Source organism: Mauremys mutica, chromosome 12 (genome assembly GCF_020497125.1).
Source record: "Mauremys mutica isolate MM-2020 ecotype Southern chromosome 12, ASM2049712v1, whole genome shotgun sequence".
Lineage (NCBI taxonomy): Eukaryota > Metazoa > Chordata > Testudines > Geoemydidae > Mauremys > Mauremys mutica.
The window spans coordinates 41,255,347-41,283,143 of NC_059083.1; the positions used below are offsets into that span (position 1 = coordinate 41,255,347).

The 27,797-nt window shown below is 50.5% G+C and overlaps 2 protein-coding genes across 6 annotated transcripts in view; both read right to left on the reverse strand.

Moving 5' to 3' along the window:
- LOC123345053 (zinc finger protein 883-like) overlaps positions 1 to 27,797 on the reverse strand; it is a 902,586-nt gene that overhangs the window by 98,191 nt on the left and 776,598 nt on the right. The gene's annotated exons all lie outside the window — the stretch shown is intronic.
- On the reverse strand, positions 912 to 27,774 carry LOC123345046 (zinc finger protein 692-like). Of its 5 annotated transcripts, none has more exons than XM_044981631.1 (12): positions 27,676 to 27,774; positions 26,360 to 26,410; positions 25,163 to 25,846; positions 22,959 to 23,085; positions 21,857 to 21,905; positions 21,320 to 21,460; positions 18,689 to 18,817; positions 7,066 to 7,128; positions 5,219 to 5,297; positions 4,358 to 4,472; positions 3,518 to 3,617; positions 912 to 1,899 (listed from the first exon to the last, which is right to left on the reverse strand). In XM_044981631.1, exons 2-12 carry the CDS (start codon positions 26,381 to 26,383, stop codon positions 1,515 to 1,517), a joined length of 1,896 nt encoding a protein of 631 aa, XP_044837566.1. In that variant the 5' UTR covers positions 26,384 to 26,410; positions 27,676 to 27,774; the 3' UTR covers positions 912 to 1,514. The 5 variants fall into 5 exon arrangements, with proteins under 5 accessions (XP_044837566.1, XP_044837562.1, XP_044837565.1 ...); XM_044981627.1 differs by having other exon boundaries at positions 25,163 to 25,849; positions 27,676 to 27,766; XM_044981630.1 differs by lacking the exon at positions 27,676 to 27,774 and adding an exon at positions 27,306 to 27,442.

Consider the following 27,797-nt stretch of genomic DNA (forward strand, 5'->3'; position numbering starts at 1 on the left):
ATCTGCACACAGGAGCGGCGCCAGGGTTTCTGGCACCCTAGGCAGAATTTGGGGGGGCAGCATTTTGTGCGCTCCCCATGGAGCGTGCGGGAGCTTCCGGTTCCACTCCCATCGCGCCGCCAAAGGACCCTCCACTGAAATGCTGCAGGCGACAGCGACAGTCATTGAGCTGCTCAATTGCCTGCCGCTGTTTTCTGCGGCACGTTGGCAGACGGTCCTTCTTCTGCGGCGTGACGGGAGGAGAACCGGAAGCTCCCATGCGCCCCATGGGGAGTGCATAAAATGCCGCCCCTCAAATCCTGGTGCCCTAGGAGACCGCCTAGGGTCACCTAATGGAAGCGCCGGCCCTGTCTGCACGCTGTATTCAAGATGTGGGTGACCATGGATTTATAGAGAGGCAATATGATATTTTCTGTCTTATTATCTATCCCTTTCCTAATGCGCAATATTTGAGCAAGTCCCCTGTGGTAAAGTTTTCAAACATGTTAGGAGTCAAAATACCTTTGAGGATCTGGGAGACATTGATGTTCAGCGGGACCGAGGTGTTACTGAAAATCTTACCCTTAGGCCCAGATCGGCACCTAACTCCCACTGAAATCCACAGACTTGAGGAGTCTAAATACCCTTGAAGATCTGACCCTTAATCTCTCTGTGATACGATCTCCCATGTAAAAAGAGGGGATTAGAATCCTTACTGTCTGTTTGGTCTATTTACACTGGAAGCTCTTCAGGGTAGAGATTTTCTCAGTGCATGCAGGCAGCTCTCAACACAATGGGCTCACAATCTCCGTTAGGATGCCAAGATTCTGCTCTAATACAAAGACCATGACACTAGCAGGCTTTTCCGCAGCTGGATGGGGGATGGCTGCGCATCCTGCAGTCACTGGAGCTGCACCAATCTGGGGGGGGGGCGGTAATTTCATAGGAAAATGGCGGGGAAACGGCAGCAGGAGCTGTGGCCATTGGGATGAAGGCAGGCTCACCTACCCTCACCCTTGCCCCACCCACGCTGGCAGAACCAGCAGCGCCATGAGAGAAGACGCTCTCCCTGCCCCAGGCATTACACAAAATAATTCTTTATTGAGGATTTGTCCAACCCCCCCAAGCCGAGAGTAGCAAAACTGAGGCCTTTTCCTGGGGAGGGCGAACCTCAGGATCTTTCTTCAGAGCTCCCCTGCCCCAGAGAAGGTGAGACCCTTTGCCTGGTGTCACAGTCCTCTTGGCCCACAGAGAGTCTGCGCTCTACTGACTGGTGTGGGGAGACTGTGCATGGCTGCGGGGGTTTGCCTCCCTGTCCCCATACTCTCAGTGCCTGGGCAGGATTTCAGATCTGCCGCTACCGTCTCCTGCCATGGTTCAGTCGTTATCCCCACCCCTCTGCTAAGTGCTTTATGTCGCACCCTCAGCAGAGTCCAGCTGGAAGGCAGGATCCTGCTGGGATCATCTCTGCCGACATCCCCCGTGGCTCAGCCCCCAAGCGCTGGTCAGACCCGGATCCCGCTCGGTGTGGCCCGTTACTTGGCGGAGGCTGCAATAGGGGACACCGGCCTTTCCGCCTTCTCCATCTTGGAATGGCTCAGTGCAGGGATTTCCAGCTGCTCTGTGACAAGTGGGCATGGCCCATCAGGGTGGTCATCGGACGGTGTCTCCTCAGTGAGGGTGGGGGGCGGGGATGGCGCGTCCTGGTGGGCGGGTTCTGGCATTTCCGGCATGGGCTGGGCCGGGCCGGCAGCCACCTCGGGATGGCTCTTGCTCTTGTGCGCAGTGACGTTGTCCTTCTTCTCAAACTTCTTGCCGCAGATGTCGCAGGAGAACTGGTAGAAGGAGTCGGCGTCATGCTTCTTCATGTGCCAGTTGAGGGAGGCCTTCTGACGGCAGGTGAAGCCGCAGATCACACATCTGGGGTGGGGAAGAGGATCAAGAGGTGAGCGTGGAGAAAGCGGGGCAGGGAATCAGAGAGAGAGAAAGCTCAGAGAGGGATGCACAGAGGATACAGGAACACAGGAATTGCCAGGTTGGATCAGACTCAAGGCCCATCTGGCCCATTATCCTGTCTCTGATAGAGCTCAGCACAAGATGCTTCAGAGGAAGGTGTAAGAACCTCACAGTGGCTAATGTGGGCTAATCTGGCCCACACGTTAGGTCAGGTCCTGGACTCTAGTGGTTAGAGAACTGGCTTAAAACCTAATCTCCCTTCCAAAATTGCTATTGTTCATTCTCAATATTTTTGTTTCCACATAAATGTCCAATGTTTTTTGGAATCTCACTAAATCTTTGTATCAGAGGGTAACCGTGCTAGTCTGTATCCACAAAAACAGCAGGGAGTCCGGTGGCATTTTAAAGACTAACAGATTTATTTGGGCATAAGCTTTCATGGGTAAAAACCTCACTTCTTCAGATGCATCTGAAGAAGTGAGGTTTTTTTCACCCACAGAAGCTTATGCCCAAATAAATCTGTTAGTTTTTAAGGTGCCATCGGTCTAATCTTTGGCCTCAGCAACTTCCTGTGGCAATGAGTTCAACAGGCTAATTCAGTACCCCCCAAACTTTTGAGGATCATGCCCCCTCTTACCTCTGTCCGTGCACCTCCTCTCTATGTCCTTCATGGAGCCCGGGTTGGAGTGGTGCTGTGGCTTGGGGAGGGGAAGAAGTGGCATGGACAGCAGAAGGGGGCCAAGGCTGGGGGTGGGGCTGGGAGCAGGGCTGTAGCCAAGGGTCGAGGTTGGGGACAGGTGCAGGAGCGGATCCACAGCTGAGCTGTGGTGGGGGCCAGCACCCAGGCCTGCAGCGAGGTGCAGCTCTGCTACTCGCCTCAACCCCAGCCTTGGCCCTGGGCTGGGAACAGAGCCGCAGCCAGGGCCTGAGGCTGGGGACGGATGCGGGGCGGGGAGCAGCGCTGCATTGAGGCTGGGGATGGGGCCAGGCACGGGGCCGGGAGACGGGGATGGGGCCAGGCACGGGGCCGGGAGCCAGGGATGGGACCGAAGCAGAGCTGGGGGCAGGAGTTGGGGCTGGCCTAGGAGGGGAGGGATAGCTCAGTGGTTTGAGCATTGGCCTACTAAACCCAGGGTTGTGAGTTCAATCCTTGAGGAGGCCACTTAGGGATCTGGGGCAAAAATTGGTCCTGCTAGTGAAGGCAGCAGGGGCTGGGCTCAATGACCTTTCAAGGTCCCTTCCAGTTCTAGGAGATTGGTATAGCTCCAATTATTACCTTACCTTTTGTGCCCTCCTGGACATTTCTCCACACCTCCCTAGGGGGGCACACCTCACACTTTGGGGACCTCTGATCTACAAGTATCTAATGGGTGTATGCATCAACAGGGTGAGGGGGAGAGGCCTCGTCTGGGGTGTAGTTAGGAAGAGGGCCCGGACAGCCCTAGGGACTGTATCCTCCAGAACTGGATCGATGGCACCTAATCAGCCATTTCCACCTTTGGCTTCTCAGTGCTGCGATTCTTAGGGACACAGAGGACGAGACCCCAAGTCACAGAGCGAGCCAGCGGGGTTTGCTACTTACTGTATGGGTTTCTCCCCCGTGTGGATGCGTCTGTGGATGATCAAGTTGCTGCTGGTGCGGAAGGGGCGGGCGCAGTACTCACAGATGTAATCCCGTTTGTCTGCAGGGGGAAGGAGAGCGGGTTACTGGCTGCACTGGCCAGCGGGATGTAGGGCAGGACATTTTACCCAGGCGGAAGCAAAGGTAGGGACGAGAGAAGGGCAGTAGGTCCAGGGGTCAAAAAGCAGGGGGGTGGTAGAGCAGATATTGGTAGTGAGTCCAGGGCTGGAATGACAGTGGGACCTGCAGGTTGGGATTGAGGGGCACTGGCAGAATTGTGTGTATAGGGGGAGCTCAGGACCAGAACATCAGAGGAGTCTGTGGGTCCAGACTGAGATGCATTAGCAGCAGTGTGTGGGGCTCCAGGGGCTAGGATAACAGCGCCGCTTGCAGGTCATGACTTGGGGGGCTATGGATCAGGACTGAGGGACATCAGCAAAGGTGTAAAGGGGGAGGGGGCCCAACCCAGGGCTGCAATACCAGGGGGCCTATGGGTTGGGATTGAGATGCATTGGCAGACCTGTGAGATTATGGGGCTGGAATTGAGGGGCATTTGGCAGATGATTGTGTAGGAGCCCAGAGCTGGGACTGAAGGGGAGCTGTGGGGCTGGACTGAGGGGCCCTGGCAGAGGGCTGCGTGCGCGTGTGTGTGTGCGCGCGCGCGCAGGAGCCATGGACTGGGACTGAAGCCGGATGGAGGGGCCCTCAGAGAGCTGTGTGTGTGCTGAGTTGAGGGGGAGCCCAGCACTGTAGAAGGCAGGTGCTTTGAGGCTTTAGCCCCTGTGCTCAGGGCTCACTGACCGCTGTGCAGCTTCTCATGCTCCTTCAGGTGTTTCTTGAAGTTGAAGGATTTGCCGCAGCTGGGCTCGGAGCAGGTGAAGGTCTTCTGGTGCACGTGCTGGTATTTCCTGTGGTACTGCCATTTAGGGGTGAAGGGGAAGCAGAAGGTAGGGTCAGCTGCCGCCCAGAGACTCTGCAGTCCATCCTCCCTGGTTCATACCTAACTGAGCGCCCTCCCACAGAACTGGGAGTCAGAGGGAATGCTTGATTTGGCTTTGGGGCTGGACCAGCAGCCCCAATACAGGGGGGCTCACTGGTGCCACTTGGCTCTCTCTGTAGGATGGCAGACGGAAGCCATATCTCTATGGCCCAGTCCACCCCCAGCCTTTCTGTGGAGGCTGCAGCAAAGGCGGCCGATTGGATCATGTTCCAAAGTCGACTGCAATCAGTGGGAATCTTACTATGGATGTCGATCGGCTCTGGGTCAGGGCCTTAGCCCTGAAATAGAATCTTGTCCTGCTGGGAACTGAGGACACACGGACTCGTTTCACTGAATGGCCAGTCAGATGGGAGCGACTGGGGCATATATGACAGCTCCCATTTGGGCCAGGGATTGAAATGGGGATGTCCAGAATTAAACACATGAGTAGCTACAGCTTGAACTATGGTAAAACCACTGAAGACTCATATTCTCTGTGGATCAGGCACAGAGAGGGACCTGTAACATACGTTCATTGGTGGGTCACACTGAACTGATTGTCACGCCCACAGCTGGGCTGATACCAGGACCATAATGGTATTAGGCCATGTATCCCAAAGGGGACCAGGCAGTTCCTGGGGGTAGGTCAGGTGCCCCTCCCCCCAGGTCACTGTGTCACTCACGTTCAGGTACTGGCGGTTGGAGAAGATCTTGCCGCAGCCCTCGAAATCGCACAGGAGCATCTCGCGCTTGGTTGCTTTCCTGTAGAGAGGAGGAGGTGAGGATCTTGCAGGTTATTGATGGAGCCAGGATGCAGTCCAGCAGCCCCTCGGTTCTCAAACCCTCCCTCGTAGACCTTCTCTCTGTCCTCTCCTCTCCATCCCCCCGCTGCAGGGGCAAGAGCCGTGTCCTCTGCAGCCACCTCCCTGGATCTTTCCCTGCTCACCAGCTGCCTTCGTCACCTCTCCTCTGTGGCTTGTGACGTCTGGATAAAGCCCCCTTCATCTCCATGCCTCACTGGCTCTCCATCTCCTTTCCAACCTCTTTTCTCCCATCTGTGCCCATCTGCTCTGGTCTCTTGATTAGCTGTGTAAAGTATTGGGTGTGGGATGGTGGAGAGATTGGACAAAGCACACCACTAGAAATGGGGAAGGTGTGTGGGTGGGGGCACTAAGGGGTGGGTCACACGCCCTGTGGAAGATGCCAACTGATGGGTGCAGTGGGGATGCGAGAAATGCCAGGGAGTATCACTAGGCTGTGAGCGTATGAAGGGACAGAGATGGGTGGTTGCAAGGGGGAATGGGCAGGAGACCAAATGGCAAGAGGACTGCCCATCACTGGGGCCATTGAAAAGTATGTTAGGTAATGGGCTTTGAGAAGCAGCCCCTGTTGGGTGGCTCTGGGGCTAATGGGGCTTTTCCTCCTGTCATAACTATAAAGGGAAGGGAACAGCCCTCCTGTGTACAATATTATAAAATCCCTCATGGTCAGAGACACCAAAATCCTTTTACCTGTAAAGGATTAAGAAGCTCAGGAAACCTGGCTGACACCTGACCCAAAGGACCAATAAGGGGACAAGATACTTTCAAATCTTGGTGCGGGGGAAGTCTTTTATTTGTGCTCTTTGTTTTGGAGGTTGTTTACTCTTGGGACTAAGAGGGACCAGACATCAATCCAGGCTCTCCAAATCTTTCTGAACCAGTCTCTCATATTTCAAATTTGTAAGTAACAGCCAGGCCAGGCGTGTTAGTCTTATTTTTGTTTTCTCAACTTGTAAATGTTCCTTTTTGCTGAGAGGATTTTACCTCTGTTTGCTGTAACTTTGAATCTAAGGCTAGAGGCAGTTCCTCTGGGCTATATGAATCTGATTACCCTGTAAAGTTATTTTCCATCCTGATTTTAGAGATGATTTTTACCTTTCTTTCTTTAATTAAAAGCTTTCTTTTTAAGAACCTGATTGATTTTTTCTTGTTTTAAGATCCAAGGGGATTGGATCTGGACTCACCAGGAATTGGTGGGGGAAAGGAGGGGGGATGGTTAAATTCTCCTTGTGTTAAGATCCAAGGGATTGGATCGGTGTTCACCAGGAACTTGGTGAAAATGTCTCTCAAGGCTACCCAGGGAGGGGAAGGTTTTGGAGGAAAGGGGCTGTTCCAGACTGAGGAATCTGGATGGTGGCAGCGAAACCAGATCTAAGCCAGTAGTTAAGCTTAGAACTGTTTATGCAGGTCCCCACGTCTGTACCCTAAAGTTCAGAGTGAGGGAGGAACCTTGACACCTCCCCTCTAAGTCTAATTGCAATGGCGCTGCCACCCCCACCAAGAGGCCAATCCAGACAGAGAGGGAGATCCTGCCCCTCTCCAACTACTCCCCTTCTCAGGAGGCACCACCAGTCGCTCAGTGGAGTGGGGAGTCCAGCTATGGGGAGCAGGGATACGAGGGACTGGTCTGCAGCCCAGCTCTGCTACCATAAGGGCTCTAGGGCAGGGCAGCCAGCAGTCATGGCCAGGGTTCCAGGCCAGGGTCCTACCTGATTCTCTTGGGGATGATCAGGGCCACATCCTTGTTGCTCGGCTGTCCTCGCTTCTTGCGGCTGCAAAGGAAGAAACACACTGATTGGGTGCTCCCAGAGAGGGGCGTGTCTTTCCTCCTCCTTTCTCCCCATGCTGTCTCCCTTTCCCCTGGCCTGTGTTTTCCTTTTCTTTACACCCTTCCCCATCTCCACCACGCACATTTCCCTCATCCCCTCACTGCGAGAAGGCTTAGGAGATGAAGGCTGCCTGGCCTTCTCTGGGGCAGGGATCTCCAGCTACCAGCCTCTCACAGAAAGGACATCTGGTGCCTGGTCTCATGTAGGTGGCAGAATCCAAGGGTGCCCAATAGCCCCTTCTCAGGACTCATGTGGCCTCGGCACAGGAAGACGAAGGGTCCCAAGTCCTTTTTCTAGCAAGCACCAGATGAGGGTTGGAAAGGGATCCAGAGCATTCGGCCAGCTCAATGCCCTCCAGAGAGACAGCAGGAGTCTTTCCCCCTTCGTTCACCTCAGACACCCAAGTCCTCCCTATGAGATCAGGCTTCTTGCCAAAGCTCCAGATTGCCCCAAATGAGAGCATCTCTGGGCACCCGGGGAAGTCCGGTCAATCCTGCCACAGAGCCTGCGGCCCTGAGTGACAGGGTTTCATTCCAAGCACCTCTGCATCTGAGAGTGCAGGACGGCTCTGGTCTGCCCTGGATCTCAAGGACCCAACGCAAACCCTGGTCAAAGGAGAATTCAGGGTGGTCACCCTAAGATTGCTCTGATATCTTCCTGGACCTCCAAGTCTCACTAACACCTACATGGACATAGCGACGCCTCCCAGGCACTGGGAAGAGCTCAAGTTTGGCCTAGCACTACAAATTTCATGTCTTGAAGGTCAGGATGGTGTAGAGGCCAGTGCTCAGATCCTCAAAGATCTTTAAATGCTTAAGTCCCATTGAAATCAATGGGAGACAGGCACCTAAATATCTTGGAGGATGTTTCCCTGGACCGCTAGGCTTGGTACACACCTCTATCTTTCTGATAAAGGGTACAGAAAGGATAAAGGGTACAGAAATCCTGCTGAAAGGATACAGGACTTTTTCTCCAGCTCACCCCAGGCTGCTGGAGTCACTAGGGTTCAAAAGTTGAAGCTTTACACAGTAGAACCTAAAAGTTACGAACACCTCGGGAACGGAGATTGTACGTAACTCTGAAATGTTCGTAACTCTGAACAAAATGTTATGGTTCTTTCAGAAGTTTACTAGTGAACACTGGTTTAATGCAACTTTGAAACTTTACTATGGAGAAGAAAAATGCTGCTTTCCATTTATTTTTTTAATGGTTTATGTTTAACACAGTACTGTCCTGTATTTCCTTTTTTTTGGCTCTACTGTGGCCTGATTGCATACTTTCAGTTCCAAATGAGGTGACTGGTCAGTTCATAACTCTGGTGTTTATAACTTTGAGGTTCTACTGTAACTATAAAAACACAAAGTCAACATCATATCACAATATATAAATTGTTTTAAATCAAACTCTAAAATGTTCTTAGGCAGCATTTTTCATGCTTTACCTTTCTGTAAATTTTCAATGGATGTATTTTTTTTTATTAGTTTGTGTGTATGTATGATAAAATGGATGTTTATTGACATTGAACAATAAAAATCTAATCTTTCCAAGCCTAAATATACAGCAGGCGTGCTAGATGCAGCTGAGCTCAATGCTTTCCTGCCCCGTGAAAGGCTCCAAGACTCACCAGATAGCGAGCTAGCAGAGGACAACTTGCAAAATGTTACAATTGTTGGGTTTCTGTGCTCATAGTAACAGCACGTTTCCATATAAGTAACCTCAGTTTGCCTGGCATACAAAAACTATTACACACCGCAAGAGCCTATCTGTGTATGTCTAACATGGCAAGGAAAAAGAAATTGTACAACACTATATTTAGAAATAGCATGTGTTCATACAGTTAATAGACTACATTGGAAAATAGTTGCACAAGAGGGAAGAGTTAAGGTTACATGTGCATTCTTTAACATTTGCCTGACTTCTGAGCACTCTTGGTCATGGATTTCTACAGGAGAGGAGCACAGTCTGCTCTCCTGAATTTCAACTAGAATCTCAAGTGCTCAGGGCTTCTGAAATTAGTCTTAGTGATTAGTTTTTCAAGAGGACTCAGCAGCTCCCAAGCCCCTGATGAACATTTTGAACATTTGGCCATAACTGTGCAACCAGTACCATTCTCCTAATGGCTTTTTTGGTATCAAATTTCCCCATTTTTAATTAAAGTAAAAAGATGAACAAAACAATAAGACCGAAGGAGAAAGCATCACTCTACAATTTCAAAGCTCCGACGGTTTGTAATAGAGATGTAAACAATTTAAGACCTACAATGCAGTGTGGACGTATTTGGTCAGACACCCCTTGAATGCGGTCATCCTAGGGTTCCTAGGCACTACGGTAATACAAATAAGAATGAAATGATAATAAGACTTGACTAGGTCAGTAGAACCAAGCTGCTCTTGAATAAGTCCATCGTTTGCATGATAAAAGTAAAGAGCATTAAAAACCTTTAGAAAAATCCACTTTGTTCATTAAATAAGAGGAAAAATGATTTTATTTCTGTATTGTTTGACAGTTATCTTAAATACCTACTCCTCACCGCACAAAATAATTACAGGTGGCCATCATTTATAGTGTGAATAAATATAATTATCCTATGTTACAAACATGATTAAATTGTATTATTTACCAACAATAAAAAGTCTTTAAACACACTGTATTGCAAAAAGGTATAATACAGTTAAGAAAAAAGGATACAGTTGTAATCACATTAATCTAATATTGTTAAACAAGGAGAACGTTTGGTCACATACATTTAAGTTTGATCTAATTTAAAATGTTTTGTCTGCATTATCAACCTTCCAATGTAAATCTTGCAGCCAATTCACTTTTGTTGTTGTTGGTCAGTGATGGAATGCCCTGAAAAGAAAAAGAAGTTAGAAAATAGCTAAATTGCCATTTTGGTGAAGAAAATGCATGTTACAAGTCACTGACGATCTGCCATTTTCATGATAGAAGATGTAGGCTATGCAGCTTACTTTGCAAGTGCAAGTTGATGCTGCTCAACACTTTGCAATACTGTATATTGCACACATGTATTGTCATCAGATTGGGATGACGGTACTTACAGAAGGAGATGAGAGTTGTCTGCAAAGGAACACACACTACAGTATGCGATGTGCTCTTGATGCTTTCTCTTACTCCTCTGATTTTTTTTTTTCCTGTCTCGATCTCCCTAGCTGCTGGTATCATATTGGCTACAGCAAAAACCACACATCAATGTGTAACTTACTTGATCCTTTATTTCCTTTAAACCTGAAAGGGACACCATCAACAAGTTCAGTCAATCTTTAAAATGAGTGACAAGTTCAGGTGCTCTACATTTGATTTCAATGGGAGTCTGAGATCTCTCCTACTTAGCTAGGCACGTTTGAAAATCCCACTACACACTTACACACCTTTGAAAATTTGGCCCTAAATGACTATTAACAGAGTGCTCTCAAATGCACATAGTAAAGAAACTGAAGGAAAAAGAAAAATGTATACGGAAATAATCTTTTTATTTCCAGTGACTTTAGAGATTACTTGTAGGTAGAAAGTTTTCAGACACAAGCATGATTTTTGAGTAGATGGTGTCCCTCTAATGGTAAAATTAAAATGCTGCAGGGAGAGGAAGGGGGAGCACAAATTAAATATATAATTTACCATTATTTCCTGCTGTGCTTCGATTAATGCCTCCAGAACTTGTTCTCTGCTGGTAGCAAATTGTTACTTGGTTTCACAGCCCCTGTAAAACAGACATTAATAGACTTTCAGTACAGAATTGAAGTCACAAAAACATCTAGAAAAGAAAAAGGCAGAAGAGCCTTGACTGTGCATGTTAATACTTACTTGGTATGTGTTTGGGTGTATATTCTGGGGCTTCTTTCTGCCATAATCCCCACAAAAAAATATCACCGTGAAGAGATAGTTGAAGATGGAAGACTGTTCACACTTAATTCAGCTAATTCCAAAGGAAATGCTTTTACACCTCCCTATGTAATAAAAACATTAGAAAGTCTGGAAAGACAGAGTTAGGGTCTATAATTAATTCCCTAGTGTTATGTAAGGCCGCAGTTCAACAAGAGACTTAAGCATATGCTTCTTTTTAAGCATATGAGTAAGCTCATTGACTTCTATGGGACTATCCATGTGTTTAAACACAGGCACCATTATCAGCCCTTGTGATTTTATTGAGCGTCTCATGATATTTGGTGTTTTTCTTAAAGCCCCAGCTCCTGGAGTCAAGTGATCACAGGACAATTTTAGCTTTTATTTAGATAAAATGTAAGTTTCTAGCCCTCACGCTTGGGGGAAAAAAACATTGAAAATGTGTCCTGAGTGTGACCTAAAGGCTCAGAAACCAGAAGACAAATTTAAAGAACCTATAATTTATTATTAGAAAAATCCAAAACAATCCAAAACAAAAAAAACCCCAAATCAAATACTCATGATTTTTGAGATGTGACTCATTACTTCTGTACACTTGAGATCAGCAGTACTGACTTTTAAATACCTTGGTGACTTGGAGCCTAACCATTCACTAAGGACCTGACCCAATTCCCAGTGATTTATTGTGAGTCATTCCTCTCACCTCAATGAAGGTTGCATTAGGCTCAGTCACCCAAAGCAATTTCAAACACCCACCCAATCTTAACCTGGTTTCCTTGGCTCTTCAGAGATTAACTCAACTATCAACATCAGAAGCTAGTATTAAAACAAACACATCTCAGCAATGAGCAAATTTTCAGCATCATTTATCTAGAAATTCAATAACAGAGGGCTCTTCAATCTAACAGACAAAGGTATAACAAGATCCAAAAGCTGGAAATTGAAGCTAGACAAATTCAAATTGTTAATAAGGCACATTTTTAACAATGAGGGTAATTAACCCTTGGAACAACTTGCCAAGGGTTGTGGTGTATTCTCCATCACTGGCAATCTTTAAATCAAGATTGGATGTTTTTCTAAAAGATCTGCTGTAGTGCACACAAGAATTAATTCAGGGAAGTCCAATGGCCAGCATTATGCAAGAGGTCAGACTAGGTGATCACAATGGTCCCTTCTGGCCTTATAATCTAAGAAACAAGATGCTAATGCATGCATCATTTTCTGCATAAAAGTATTACCAATTCACATTAGCAGCTTCAGTGCAGAGAACCAGATACTTCACTGCTGAATATTTATTATCATTCTGTGATAAAACCCTGTGAAAACTACAGCATTAGTTTACTCCTGGGGGAATTCTGAGTCACTGCACAAGTGCAGAATTAATACGCCCCACAGATATTTTTTCCCCCTGTAGAATAATTGATTCTGACTGGGAGGTGAAGGGAAGCTGCAATTACACCTTTCACCCACCAGGGACTGATGTGACATCAGAAGAGAGGGCAGCTAATACATGGGTCAGAGCAACTAGCCACGGAGGGGGAGGGGACAGAGGCTGCCTTTTTCACAGTGCCCTGCCAGGTGAGGAGACACAGGATATGGAGTGGGGCAGAGCGGGGCACACGGTGCTGCTGGGGGGGGTGTCACACAGACTGAGGTTCTGAAGGGATAGTGGGGGGGACAGACTGGGGTGGGAGCACAGGAGCTAGTGGGGTGACAACTTTGAGCCCATGGACAAATAGGAGTGGGGGAGCAGGGCCACATGGAGACCAGGGGGAGGGAGGGGCGAAAAGAGTGTGCAGGGACACAAGGGGTCAACAGTGTGCCCTTGTTGCCAAGAAGGCTAATGGCATTTTGGGTTGTATAAGTAGGGGCATTTCCAGCAGATCGAGGGATGTGATCATTCCCCTCTACTCAGCACTGGTGAGGCCTCATTTGGAGTACTGTGTCCAGTTTTGGGCCCCACACTACAAGAAGGATGTGGATAAATTGGAGAGAGTCCAGCGGAGGGCAACAAAAATGATTAGGGGGCTGGAGCACATGACTTATGAGGAGAGGCTGAGGGAACTGGGATTGTTTAGTCTGCAGAAGAGAAGAATGAGGGGGGATTTGATAGCTGCTTTCAACTACCTGAAAGGGGGTTCCAAAGAAGATGGATCTAGACTGTTCTCAGTGGTAGAAGATGACAGAACAAGGAGTAATGGTCTCAAGTTGCAGAGGGGGAGGTTTAGGTTGGACATTAGGAAAAACTTTTTCACTAGTAGGGTGGTGAAGAACTGGAATGGGTTACCTAGGGAGGTAGTGGAATCTCATTCCTTAGAGATTTTTAAGGTCAGGCTTGCCAAAGCCCTGGCTGGGATGATTTAGTTGGGTTGGTCCTGCTTTGAGCAAGGGGTTGGACTAGATGATCTCCTGAGGTCCCTTCCAACCCTGAGATTCTAAGGGGTCATTTGCAGATGTGCCTGACTGAATGGGAGAGTCATGGGGAGAGGTTCCCCAACAATTCCCTCCTCCTCCCTTCCTCCCCCCGCCCAAAAAACCTGTTTCATACTTCTCCCACCCACATCCAGCAACCCTACAGGTTCACTCCCAGGCTTGTATTATTTTGACAAATAAAATATGTAGAATTTTAAAATATTGTGCACAGAATTTTTAAGATTTTGGTGCAAAATTCCCCCAGGAGTAACTCCCTACACACTGAAGCCCTATTTAGCCATTCATCTCTCCCCTGACGAGCAGGATACTGCAGTACACTACAGCCACTTTGTACCATTTGCGTAACACAGAGAGGCCATGTTCTGGCCCCACATGGCCAGAGGAGAAATCCCTTTGTGCCAGTGGAACTCTCCCCAGGCAGAGATGGCTCCTGTGGAACCATCCCTGCACTCTCTGGTGCTGTGCGGGGAGCTCTGATATATCAATCCTCCATTGATGTTTGGGATCTTATGCCAGTGGTATAAAGTTAGAGCAGTTGAGGAGCAGAGGGCAGATGGTGCAGGATCAGGGAGCTGCAACTGGTTCCCTGACAGCTCCACCTGCATTGAATTGAGCTGTGACATGGGCAAACTTCAGCCCTACTATATTCTCCCTCTCTACCTAGACTCTAGTACCCTTGTCTCCTTCGTTGTCCCCTAGTTCCATCACTGGCTCCACTGCCATTGAAGTCAATGGAAAGAATCTCTATTAATGTCTCTGGGCTTTGCTCAGGTCCACACATGGCTCCCATCATAGCAGCTAAGCATCCTCCGCGAGCAGCACTGGCAAGATATACATGTGGTAGAAATTTCTGTCCGTTCCAGTTGAGGAATAAGGAGAGACGGACACAGCTAGTCAAGCAAGGAGCCCCAGGAGGGACAATCTGTTTATTTCAATTGCAATTGGGTTCGAGCTCACAAGTCAGCAAGAACAAAGAAAACACTTACACCAAAGTATTATATGCAGTTGACTATGATAATCTATCGCTCTATGATTGGCCAAAATTTGCTATCATTACCATACATAATTAGCAAGCTACATGTATCTGCCCCTCATGACCCCTTATTGTTCATCTACTCGGCCCCCCCCCCCCCACCCTTGCGTTAGTTTGCAAACCAAGCAGTTAGTTATCTATAGGATGCAGGCACAGAAAGTTCTATTGTCTGCGGGCTTGGAGTTTGGCTATATTTCCTCTCGAAAGAACTTCCTGAGTTAAGACTATCCATAACTGATGCTGCATTTTTCCCTTCTTTTTCCCATGTGTACGTGACAAATTTGCCCCCCTGGCAGTTGAGTAGAATAATTTTATTTCATACAGAAGCATTCTTCCATCAACCTGGCTGCATCTAATCAGGGGCTAGGTCAGCATAGCTATGGCGCTTAGGGGTGAGACATTTTTCACACCTCTGAGTGATGTAGCCATGTCGATCTACATTTTAAGTATCAGAGGGGTAGCCGTGTTAGTCTGGATCTGTAAAAGCAGCAAAGAGTCCTGTGGCACCTTATAGACTGAAGCCTGGTCTACACTAGGCGTTTAAACCGGTTTTAGGAGCGTAAAACCGATTTAACGCCACAACCGTCCACACTAGGAGGCACCATATATCGATTTTAATGGCTCTTTAAACCGGTTTCTGTACTCCTCCCTAACGAGAGGAGTAACGCTAGTATCGGTATTAACATATCGGATTAGGGTTAGTGTGGACGCTGATCGACGGTATTGGCCTCCGGGAGCTATCCCACAGTGCAGCAGTGACCGCTCTGGACCGCAATCTGAACTCGGATGCAGTGGTCAGGTAGACAGGAAAAGCCCCGCGAACTTTTGAATATTTCCTGTTTGCCCAGCGTGGAGCTCCGATCAGCACGGGTGGCGATGCAGTCCGAAATCAAAATAAAGAAAGAGCTCCAGCACGGACCATGCGGATGTGATCGCTGTAAGGGCAGGCAAATCCGTTCTATCAGCGCTCCGTTACAGAAGATGAAATTCAGAATCCTTTTTTAAAAATCTCCAGACAGACGCCATAGCAGGGACTCAGCGCACTGCAGCGTGACAAGCGTAACGGAAAGCCAAAGAATCAAATGGACGCTCATGGACTGGAGGACTGAAGCTATCCCACAGTTCCTGCAGCCTCCGAAAAGTATTTGCATTCTTGGCTGAGCTCCAAATGCTTCTAGGGTCAAACACAGTGTCCGCGGTGGGTCAGGGCATAGCTTGGCAATCTACTCACCCCCCACACCCACCCCCAGAAGCGAAAGGGAAAACAATCCTCTGACTCTTTTACATGTCACCCTATCTTTACTGAATGCTGCAGCCGTCAACACCAACATCCTCACTCCCCCCCTGCCATGGGTGGCTGATGGTACAAAAGGACTGGTAACCGTCCTCGTCATCAGCCTATTGGCACATGGGGCTGACTAGCATCCGTCAGGTCGATCAAGGGCGCCTGGCCCTAATTTTTTCTGGTGGATGGTGGATGGTGCAGTATGGCTGGTAACCATCGTCATCATAGCAACAGGGGGCTGAGCTCCATCAGCCCCCACCCTTCATGTGTAAAGAACAGATTCAGTTGCCCCTGGACTAGCAGAGGGATGCTGGGCTTCTCTCCTACACACTGCTTAATGTCCTGTCTGGACTATCATAGCAGCTGGAGGCTGCCTTCCACTCATTTCTCACTAACAAGTCACCATGTCTTTTTATTCCTGCATTCTTTATTACTTCATCACACAAGTGGGGGGACAATGCTACGGTAGCCCAGAAAGGCTGGGGGAAGAACGAAATCAACAGGTGGGGTTGTTACAGGAGCACCCCCTGTGAATAGCATACAGATCATAGTTTCTGCAGGATCTGACACAGAGCAGCTGTGCTCTCTGGTTCTATGATACAGTGGTTATCTAGTACACTTGCCTATATTCTAGGCAGGACTGATTCTATTTTTAGATACCAAAAAGGAGGGATTGACTCAGGGAGTCATTCCCAATTTTGGCTTTTGCGCCCCTGGCTAAGAGCAGCCAGGGGCACTTATGACAGCAGCAAATGGTACAAAAGGACTGGTAGCCATGATCATCTTAGTTCCAATTTATGGAAGGGTTTGGATGGTGCAGTATGGCTGGTAACCATCTCTGCTGTCATGCAAAAGCAAAAGCATGCTTCTGTGTAGCGCTGCTGAATCGCCTCTGTGAGCGGCATCTAATACACATACGGTGAGAGTCACAAAAGGCAAAACAAGCTCCATGATTGCCATGCTATGGCATCTGCCAGGGCAATCCAGGGGAAAAAGGCGCGAAATGCTTGTCTGCCGTTGCTTTCCCAGAGGAAGGAGTGACTAACGACATTTACCCAGAACCACCCGCGACAATGATTTTTGCCCCATCAGGCACTGGGATCTCAACCCGGAAGTTCCAAGGGGCGGGGGAGGATGCAGGAACTATGGGATAGCTAGGGAATAGCTACCCACAGTGCAACGCTCCAGAAGCCGACGCTAGCCTCGGACCGCGGACGCACACCACCGAATTAATGGGCTTAGTGTGGCCGCGCGCAATCGATTTTATAAAATCTGTTTTACAAAACCGGTTTATGCAAATTCGGAATAGTCCCGTAGTGTAGACGTACCCTGACAGACATATTGGAGCATGAGCTTTTGTGGGTGAATACCCACTTCGTTGGATGCATGTAATGGAAATTTCCAGGGGGAGGTATAAATATGCAGGCAAGAAGCAGGCTAGAGATAATGAGGTTAGTTCAATCAGGGAGGATGAGGCCCTCTTCTAGCAGTTGAGGTGTGAAAACCAAAGGAGGTTGATTTTCACACCTCAACTGCTAGAAGAGGGCCTCATCCTCCCTGATTGAACTAATCTTGTTATCTCTAGCCTGCTTCTTGCTTGCATATATATACCTGCCCCTGGAAATTTCCACTACATGCATCTGACGAAGTGGGTATTCACCCACGAAAGCTCATGCTCCAATAGAATCTCAGGGTTGGAAGGGACCTCAGGAGGTCATCTAGTCCAACCCCCTGCTCAAAGCAGGACCAAACCCAACTAAATCATCCCAGCCAGGGCTTTGTCAAGCCTGACCTTAAAAACCTCTAAGGAAGGAGATTCCACTACCTCCCTAGGTAACCCATTCCAGTTCTTCACCACCCTACTAGTGAAAAAGTTTTTCCTAATATCCAACCTAAACCTCCCCCTCTGCAACTTGAGACCATTACTCCTTGTTCTGTCATCTTCTACCACTGAGAACAGTCTAGATCCATCCTCTTTGGAACCCCCTTTCAGGTAGTTGAAAGCAGCTATCAAATCCCCCCTCATTCTTCTCTTCTGCAGACTAAACAATCCCAGTTCCCTCAGCCTCTCCTCATAAGTCATGTGCTCCAGCCCCCTAATCATTTTTGTTGCCCTCCGCTGGACTTTCTCCAATTTATCCACATCCTTCTTGTAGTGTGGGGCCCAAAACTGGACACAGTACTCCAAATGAGGCCTCACCAGTGCTGAGTAGAGGGGGATGATCACATCCCTTGATCTGCTGGAAATGCCCCTACTTATACAACCCAAAATGCCATTAGCCTTCTTGGCAACAAGGGCACACTGTTGACTCATATTCAGCTTTTCGTCCACCGTAACCCCTAGGTCCTTTTCTGCAGAACTGCTACCCAGCCATTCGGTCCCTAGTCTGTAGCAGTGCATGGGATTCTTCCGTCCTAAGTGCAGGACTCTGCACTTGTCCTTGTTGAACCTCATCATATTTCTTTTGGCCCAATCCTCTAATACATCTGTTAGTCTATAAGGGGCCACAGGACTCTTTGCTGCTTTTACATTTTAAGTGTAGAGCAGGCCTGAGACACCCAGTGTGGTGTGGAAGACAGCTCTGCGCTGGGAATTGGCTGCGGTTTGGTCTGGCTGCTATTGCCAGGGGTCTGTAGTTACAGAGCACAGGGCAGCCCCATGCACGCCCTCAGGCCTCTAGGTTAACCAGCATTCGAAAGCTCTGGGGTTGGGAAATGCAGTCACTTCTCAGGTGGGCCCAGAGCCGCTTGGATGATTGAGCTGAGATAGACAAACTGACCTCAATCCCTTCCTTCTCACTCACCCACTTCTCGCCTTCCTGTCTCCTCTCCCTATGTGCTCAGGCTCCCACTCCTCACCTGTACTGGCCCTCTGCCTCTTCCCCCCTCACCTGGATTGCACCGCCTGCTCCTCAGAGGGGCTGCCATTGGCTGGGCTCGTCTCAGTAGGCAGCTGCGCACCCTCCACGGGTCTCTTGCGGCTCTTGGTCTGGCTTTGCTCTCTTTTCAGCTCGGAGTCACTGGATGGACCAGATGGACACAAGAACTGGTTACAACCTGGGAGAGGGGGCTCTCTAATGGCAGGCGAAGCTAGACATGGGAAACAGAGGGAAAGCAACCCAATGCCACCAAGGGAGAGGCACACAGGCTAAAAGCATCTCTTCCAAGCCAGCGCTAAAGGAATCAATGTATTATTCCACGTTCACGTCAAGTTAGAGCTGAGAGTTTAATCACATAACACTCAGGGTTAGATTTGTCAGAGCAGCTTTCCCTCTGCAGAGTATGTTTCTCTCTCGTTCCCGGGATCAGGACAAATGGGTCTCTCGTTCCCAGGATCAGGACTAAGTTGCAAGGAAGCTTGGGAGGAAGGATGGGATTGTGGTTAAGGCACAAGACTGGGTGGCAGAACACCTGGGTTCTGTTCCTAGCTCTGAAACAGACTCACTGTGTGGGTGAAATAAGGGGCCTTTGTCTATCAGATCCCCCTTGTGGCAAGATGGGGAGCTACACCAACTTGGCTCCACCCCCTGATGCTCTCACACACAAGTCCTTGTTACAACCTGACTTCTCCTCAGCAGTCTCTGGCTCCTTCAGGGTGATGGGGAGTCAGAAGTTCCATGGCTCTAGTAGGCGTCAGTCAGCCCTAGGTCTCCTGTGTTTAGAACCTTCTTATCATAGAATCATAGAATCTCAGGGTTGGAAGGGACCTCAGGAGGTCATCTAGTCCAACCCCCTGCTCAAAGCAGGACCAAACCCAACTAAATCATCCCAGCCAGGGCTTTGTCAAGCCTGACCTTAAAAACCTCTAAGGAAGGAGATTCCACCACCTCCCTAGGTAACCCATTCCAGTTCTTCACCACCCTACTAGTGAAAAAGTTTTTCCTAATGTCCAACCTAAACCTCCCCCTCTGCAACTTGAGACCATTACTCCTTGTTCTGTCATCTTCTACCACTGAGAACAGTCTAGATCCATCCTCTTTGGAACCCCCTTTCAGGTAGTTGAAAGCAGCTATCAAATCCCCCCTCATTCTTCTCTTCTGCAGACTAAACAATCCCAGTTCCCTCAGCCTCTCCTCATAAGTCATGTGCTCCAGCCCCCTAATCATTTTTGTTGCCCTCCGCTGGACTCTCTCCAATTTGTCCACATCCTTCTTGTAGTGTGGGGCCCAAAACTGGACACAGTACTCCAAATGAGGCCTCACCAGTGCTGAGTACAGGGGAATGATCACATCCCTCGATCTGCTGGAAATGCCCCTACTTATACAACCCAAAATGCCATTACCCTTCTTGGCAACAAGGGCACACTGTTGACTCATATTCAGCTTTTCGTCCACCGTAACCCCTAAGTCCTTTTCTGCAGAACTGCTGCCCAGCCATTCGGTCCCTAGTCTGTAGCAGTGCATGGGATTCTTCCGTCCTAAGTGCAGGACTCTGCACTTGTCCTTGTTGAACCTCATCATATTTCTTTTGGCCCAATCCTCTAATTTGTCTAGGTCCCTCTGTATCCTATCCCTACCCTCCAGCGTATCAACCACTCCTCCCAGTTTAGTGTAATCTGCAAACTTGCTAAGGGTGCAGTCCACACCATCCTCCAGATCGTTAATGAAGATATTGAATAAAACTGGCCCCAGCCCCTGGCTGGAGTACGCAGGGAGCCCAGGGCAGCCCAACTCATCAGGTTCAGCTGAGGGCCCGTTTGGATCAGCCAGAACCACTCTTTGTCAGCCCCTTGCTGCTGCTCCCTCCTGCCTCTCCCCCTCTGTAGGTTGCCCCACGTCTCTCTCTTTGGATTGTTAGCCGTTCACCAGCCTGCTAGAGGACAGCTCTCTAGCAGCTGCCTTTCTTCTCAGGAACTCCCCTTCTAACTGAGGTCTTTAATATTTTTTTATCATGCCCAGGTTCTTCCCTGCCTAATTAACTGCTTCTCATTATCCTTAGGTGAACCTGAGCTGCCTCATTCCCCATTGTGGAGCCTGTAAGAGGTGGACTGGGCCCCTGAGCCTTCAAAGGGCCATTTACCCTCTGACCACGCAGTGGGCAAATCCCTTCCTCTCCTCTTATCAATAATTAAAATAAGGTCCCTATCCTGGGGAATTTACAATTCCAGGGCCAGATTCTGATCTCACTCACACAACTGAGAATGAGGAGCATATGCTCTCAGCAGTGGTGTTTATGAGCATCCCAGGGTACCACAGCTGAGTGTGAAATTAGAGTGAGGCTTTAATTATGCCAGCAAAGAGTTGGCAACCACAAATCAGGGAGGGGGTGGGAAAGGGCAGGGATCCAGGAAAAGCTACGGAGAGAGATACCTTGTTTTGTACGCGCCCTGTGGGTTCCTGTGTTAATTGTTAATGTACGAAAGAGTCACGGAAAGAGAAGGGACAGAAGAGCCGGGCTGTGGCATTACGTCAGAAAGAACCTACACAGACTCTTCGTAAAGTGCCAGACTTTGGTCCAGCCTGGCAGCCCTTCAGAGAGCAGTGCAGCCAGCTGCCTCCCAGCCCAGCTCTAGCTTCCCTTACCTGTCCAGTGACGTGTGGTAATTCTCATCTCGCAGGTCGTCGGTGTAAGTGAGGTCATCTTCCTTGGTGAAGTCTTCATCCTCGTCCTCTTCCTTTTTGGGCTCAGGCACCTCCTCTGGTTTATCCTCCAATCCTGGTGCACTGCAAGAATCAAATGTCAAGAGAGGGGTCTGGACAAAGCCTATCTCCCTGAGCCATGGCTCTGAGGGGAAGTCTCTGAGGGCTCTGTGGCTCCTGATCCCACCATCTCTCCTCACAGCCTGATGGCAATCCTGTCTACATGTCCCTGTCAGTCACTGGCCTCTCTGCTGAAGCTGTTCCCAACAGGGCTGATGAGTAATAATAGGGATGGGGCAAGACTGCCCCACTGGGAACTGGCTTGATAATTTCACACCAGACATTGTCAGATGGGAGTGACTCTGGGTCATAGCAGTCCTGGGGATACAGGGCAGTTCCTCTCTAGTCCTGGGAGCACACGCGCAGGGGATAGGTAAGCACCAGGGACAGATGATGAGGAGAAGAGCCTCCGTCACTCACCTCTCCAGCTCTATCCCTTCTGTGCCAGCCTCTGCCTCTGCCAGGGGAGCTGTGGGGAGAGAAACTAGATGCAGTCAGTTGAAGGGTGAGATGGAACCATGAAGCTGAGATCTGCAGAGAAGGGACAGGGAAGGAGGGAAGGAACAACCGCAATGGTGGAAGAGAGGGGGCAGGGAGGGTTTGGGAGGAGAGAGGAACGCAGAATGAGAAGGCCCCAAGGAAGGGAACTAAATCCTCATTCAGGGTATAAACCAACCACTAACTGTCCAGAGAAAGGGGGCTAGGAGAAACTATAAACAAGTTGTTCCATAATTGTCCAATAGGGAGTTTCTTGCCACCCCTATGAAGCACCTGATACTGGTCACTGAGGGATAAAGGGCTAGATGGACTCCCCCCTTTCCTCGGAGTCCTAGGGATCTGAGACCCACGGCTCTTCCCCTCACTCCAGCCGGGAGATCACGTCGGGTTTGGGAATGAGAAATCCTGCTGAGGGGGGAAGAACATGGTGGGATGGGGGTGAATGAATGGCTTGTGGAATGATTGTTACAAAGAAAGTTCCATGACATAACCCGGCCCCTCCCCTACGCTGTGGGGATGTGGCATCAGAAGACAGACATGGGAGACCCTTTGGAAGAGTCAGACATGCTTTGCCCCCTGGAGAAGATGCTCAAACAGCACTAATATCAAACCACTTAGGCCAGATACCGAGCTGTAGCGGGGAATGAAACTTTCAACAAAAAAGACTTCTTTTCAGAAAATGAGATTTGGTTGAAAATTATTTCATTTGCAAAACAGTTTAGCTTTCAATTCCATTTTTAGAAAGTATTTTGAAATTGTAATTCTTTTTTGGGGGGGGGAGAACAATTTTTTTTTAAATTGTCAGTTTTTTAAAAAAATTGTCAGTTTAGAAATTGTGTGGAATTGCCACCTTCTGCCAGAGTTCTACTTTGTCCCGCCTGTCCTTTTCCACCCAAACAATGGGGGAGGAAAGTCAAAGAGTGAGAGAAATTAATAGCAAAGCGTTACTCTGAAGGGTTAAGCACTGAACGTGATATTTGTGGAGAGAAACTTCTAATACCCAAGGGAACAAGGAATCCCTTACCCAGCGAGGTCACGCTCTTGTAATTCTCCTGCATGACGTCCCTGTAGAGGGCTCTCTGACCAGGGTCCAGCACAGCCCACTCCTCCTCCGTGAAATACACAGCCACCTCCTCGAAGGTCACCGCCCCCTGAAACAACCACAGTCCCCACTCAGGACCTGTTCCCCAGCCATAATCCCACCTGCCCCAGACTGTTCTAGTTTCCTGTGTACTTTCAGTAAGGCTTATAATACCCATAATCTGCAAGTTAGAACCTCGTCCCTACTGCTCCCATGTACTGCTCAATGGCTCACTCACTGCTAGGTCTAACATCTCCCCACGCATCATTCAGGCCTCTGGCCATTCCCTCTGCCATAGGCGCTGACTTATTTTTCCCAGTGAGTGCTTCGCCCAAGGCCCCGTCCCCACAACGCTCCGTCCTCACTCTGTCTCTTCCCGCCCCCTCCCACAACTTCCCCACCTGCCCTTTGCTCGCTCCTCTCAGTCCCCTTCCCGCCGCTCCTGGCTCCTCTCCGTCCTCCCTGAGCCTGGCCAGCCCGGGGGCCCTGCTAAACAGCTGATCGGCAACCAACCCGGGTCTGCCCAAATGCTGTGGCTGGTGTGTGCTGAGAACCCCCTATTTTTTTTCCATGGGTCCTTAAGTGCTGGAGCACCCACAGAGTTGGCGTCTATGCCTCTGATACCTAATGCATCTTCAGTGTCCCAGGATGAAGGTCACTTGTTAGTATGTGAAACTGAGGTGGTTCCCACTGGGTTCACAGGGACTGAACCAACAAATCTATGGAAGCTCCTTAGCTGGAATTCCTCCAATTGCAGGTTCCAACAGGTCCGAGATGGAGCCCTCCTGCTCTTTATTCTCACCCAGCCAAATGAAACCTGAACCTTTAGCATCTGGCTCAATCCACAAGGTTAACTTCTCTCTTTGGTTCCTTCTATTCTGTCAAGGGACCATGTCACCCTGTCATGCTGTTTTATGCAAGTTTTGCTGGTTTATTTTTGAGAATCTCACCGCCTCCTCTCCCCCCAAGCTATGGACTAGAGGTGGCCTGAAATATAACAATGAACAGCCGCGTTCTTTGCTTTATAGCAATGACTCTCAACCTTTCCAGATGACTGTGCCCCTTTCAGGAGTCTGATTTGTCCTGTGTATCCCCAAGTTTCACCTCACTTAAAAACAACTTGCTTACAAAATCAGACACAAAAATACAAAAGCGCCATAGCCACTATTATGGATAAATTGCTGACATTCTCATTTACCATCTAATTATAAAATAAACCAATTACAATATTTATATTCCACTTACATTTCAGTGTATAGTTTATACTGCTCTGTACACAAGTCATTGTTGATATGAAATCTCAGTTTGTACTGACTTTGCTAGTGCTTTTTATGTAGCCTGATGTAAAACTAGGCAAATATTAGAGGAGTTGATGTACCCCCTAGAAGACCTCTGTGTATCCTCAGGGGGACACGTACTTCTGGTTGAGAACCACTGCTTTACAGTAGCTTGAGACTCGAGCGGCGGAGTTCAGATCTAGATCTGAAGAACTGAACTTGCCCAAAGGGAAACAGATTTAGAAAACCCAGCATGTTTCTTTTTTGCCTTCCCAAACATGGGGCAGGAAGGAGACCCTGCCCCTTCCGTGGCCCTGGCTCTTCCCCCAAGGCCCCATCCCCCAGCCAGGCCAGCAGCTGGAGACCAGCCGGGAGCCCTGGCAGCTCTGAGGAGCTGTGGACCCTCCACCTGCCCAGGGTGGGGGAGCTCAAGAGCAGCCCCAGGCCAGTGTCCCCGCCCAGGGCAGGTGCAGTTCCCCACAGCTGCACACATGGCTCTTACCCTAACCCGGTTCCGGCTGGGGCCTCGGAGCCGCAGCTTGGCCATGGTAAGAGCCGTGCAGGCCGCTGTGAGGAGCTGTAGACCCTCCACCTGCCCTGGGCTCCAGCTGCCAGCCTGGCTGGGGAGCAGGGCCTCGGGGGGAAGAAGGCGGCCAGGGGTGGGGCCCATGGCAAAAAGTGGATGGGTGATGGCCCCCCGGCTCCCCCTATTCCAGCAACCCTGCCCCACAGCATCATATCAGGGCGGTGTGGGGGGCGACATTTTATCCTTTGATTTCCCATCAGATCTGTCTCTCCCATCTTCCCTTCTCAGCCCCACGCCTGGCTCTGCTCCCTCACAATTTCCCCCCCTCGTGCCGTATCAGCTACCTGAGCAGGCTGGGTCGACTCCCCTTGCCCCAGGCAGGCTTCAGCCAGCGCAGCCGCCTCCTCGCTGCTGCGGGGCTCCCTCGCCGTCACCCAGGCCCGCACGTCCGCCCGCAGCGCCCCCAGGAACTGCTCCCGCACGATGACGTCCACAATCTGCTCCTTGGTGCGCTCCCCGGGCCGCAGCCAGAGCCGAGCAGCCCGGCTGAGCCGGGCTAGCATCTCCCTGGGAGCTTCTCCGGGCTGGGCAGCGCCTGAGCGGAACTGCAACCGATGGGCTTCCTCGCTGGCCTGCTCTGAAACGGCCGCCTTGCCCTCGGCACGGCCCCTGGTGGGGCCTGTCCGCATGGAGCCGCAGGTCTCAGGTGCCTCCCTGGGGAACGAAGGAACCTCGTCCCCGTGAGGCCAGTCACGGGACGGCACCACTTGTTCAAGGCCAGCAGTGTCTGCTCCTTCCTGAGACCGGTGAGGTGTCTGCGCCGTCCTCAATGGAGAATCTTCCCCCTCTGAGCATCTCAGCCAGGACTGGGATGGCCTCCGCGGGGACAAGGGCCAGCCAGGACTCTGCTCCTCAGCCTCGCTCTCCTCCCTCTTGGGACGCTGGATGGGGATCCCACAACGCCCTTCCCCCAGGGCACGGGGTTCGCCCCGCATCCCAGCTGTGCCAATCGCCCATTGCGCCTGGTTCTGCTGGGAAAACGCTGGGGTTGAAAAACTTGGACTAGCTCCACACAGAGTCTGTTCCTGCAGCTGAGCTAATGGGGCTGTCGCCTTAGCGCGGGTGCTGCAGATTCATCACACTTTTATATCCCGAGGTTCAACCCTCACAACCCACCCAGCGTGGGGAGGGGAGGGTTCTGGTAGCCCCCGCAGCAAGACTCATAAGCATAGGTGCCGACCCACAGTGGGCAGAGTGGGGATAGGCTTCAGTGGAGGGGGCAGAGCACTCCCAGAGAAAAATAGAAGTCAGCACCTATTCTTGCTCATAAGCCAGACAGAGGGGGAAGATGGGAATACCACAGCACCCCTACTAGCTTTCTTCCCAGTGGGCCTGTTCCATAAACCAGGCTCCAGGTCACGCAAGTCCCAGCCACAGATCTGTCACCCTCTGCTGCCTGCTCACCCCCATCTTCTTCACCCCCCTGTGTTTTCTGCCCCTCTTCCTCCAGGGGACCCCATACATTCCAGAAACCCCCCTACCTGAGCTGGTTCCACAGCAGCCATTTCTCAATCCGGACGTTATTCTGCAGCCTGTCAGGGCGAGAAGGGAGGTTTCAAAAGGGCCTTGGCACCATTTCACGCCCCGATTCCCTCCTGGCTCCTTCCCTGCAGACAGATGCCCTAGACATGGGGCAGTCAATACGCGGCCGGCTGGCCAGACCCGGCCTGCCAGACGCTTTTGAAGGGGACCCCAACGTCTTTTTTATGTATTGACTGTTATTGTTGCTATTTTTTTTATGTGATTCTCTCGGGAGTCTGGACCTTGATGAAGAATTTTGCACCGGGACAAAAAATAACCGACTCCCCCTGAGTCTATGCCCCGCTTTATTACAACACAGACCCGGCCTCTCCCTCCAGGAGTCAGCGCATTTCTACCCACAGTCTGAACCAAACCCCAGAAAGGAGCAGAACCAAAGGAGCCGCTCTGGGGGATCCCCTGACACTGTCCCCGGGGCAGCGCATCCCCCCAGCAGCGCGGGCACCAGGCAGAGGCAGGAACTGGCTTTTCCTCTCCCTGCTCCTCCCCTTCTCCCCAGGAAAGTCCATGTGCCCCGGGGTGCTGCAGGGAATGGGGCTGGGCAGGGCTGGGAGCCGGGACCTCCCTCCCCACTGATCGCTCCTGCTGCCCCTGCCAGGCTCTGCCCCTGTCTCCCTCCCGCCCCCTCCCCTCGGGCTGGGAGACTCGGTCCCTGGCCCGGCCCGGGGCGGTCGCTCCCCGGGGCGGTCGCTCCCCGGAGCTGGCTCGGCTCCTGCAGGCGCTCAGGGGGGCAGAGCTGGGGAGGGGGGGAGATCAGGGCGGGCAGCAGCTCTGGGACTCGCAGACCCCCGCCCCCCCCCGGGAGCAGAGCTGGGGCGAGGAGGGGCCGGTGCTGCAGAGTCACTTTCCTGCCCGGCCCCGGCCCTTCCCCCGGGTCTCTCCCCTCACCTGCAGGCTCCGGCTCAGGGGCTGGTGCGGGCAGAGCGGGGTTAACGCAGGTCGCTCCGCTCACAATAGAGCTGCAGCGGCTGCATCTGACCCAGGAAGCTCAACCCCCGGTCTGCTGAGCAGAGAGAGCAGAGCCCTAGGAGCTTCCCCTCCCTGAGCAATACCCAGAGCCCCCTGGTGGGGAAAAGCGAAGGAAACCTCCCCCACTGTGCACCCCAGCAGTGCGGACAGAAACCTGCCTCGGGGGGGATCCTTTTCTCTTCCTTGAAAAGAGAAACTTCCAAAGCAAAGGAACCAGAACAGAGCCCAAGCCAGGGTGTCTGAGACCTTCTCCTAGCGCTCTGTGCTTAGAAAACATTCACCAGCAAACCTGGACTGAAGACCTGGATTTACTCCAGATCAGCTCCAGTATGAATGCCACCATTTGCCCCAGTAGGCACCCAGACACTATGGTGATGGACGTCGCATGAGACCCCTATGGAAAAATAAACA

What these genes read in the sequence shown, in the direction of transcription:
- LOC123345046 (XM_044981627.1), bottom strand. Translation starts at nt 26,383, where the DNA reads ATGGCTGCTGTGGAACCAGCTCAG. An exon ending in CTGCTGTGGAACCAGCTCAG is followed by an intron (nt 25,850 to 26,359) that starts GTAGGGGGGTTT and finishes GCGTTTTCCCAG; the next exon opens with CAGAACCAGGCGCAATGGGC. An exon ending in GAAGGGATAGAGCTGGAGAG is followed by an intron (nt 21,461 to 21,856) that starts GTGAGTGACGGA and finishes TGATTCTTGCAG; the next exon opens with TGCACCAGGATTGGAGGATA.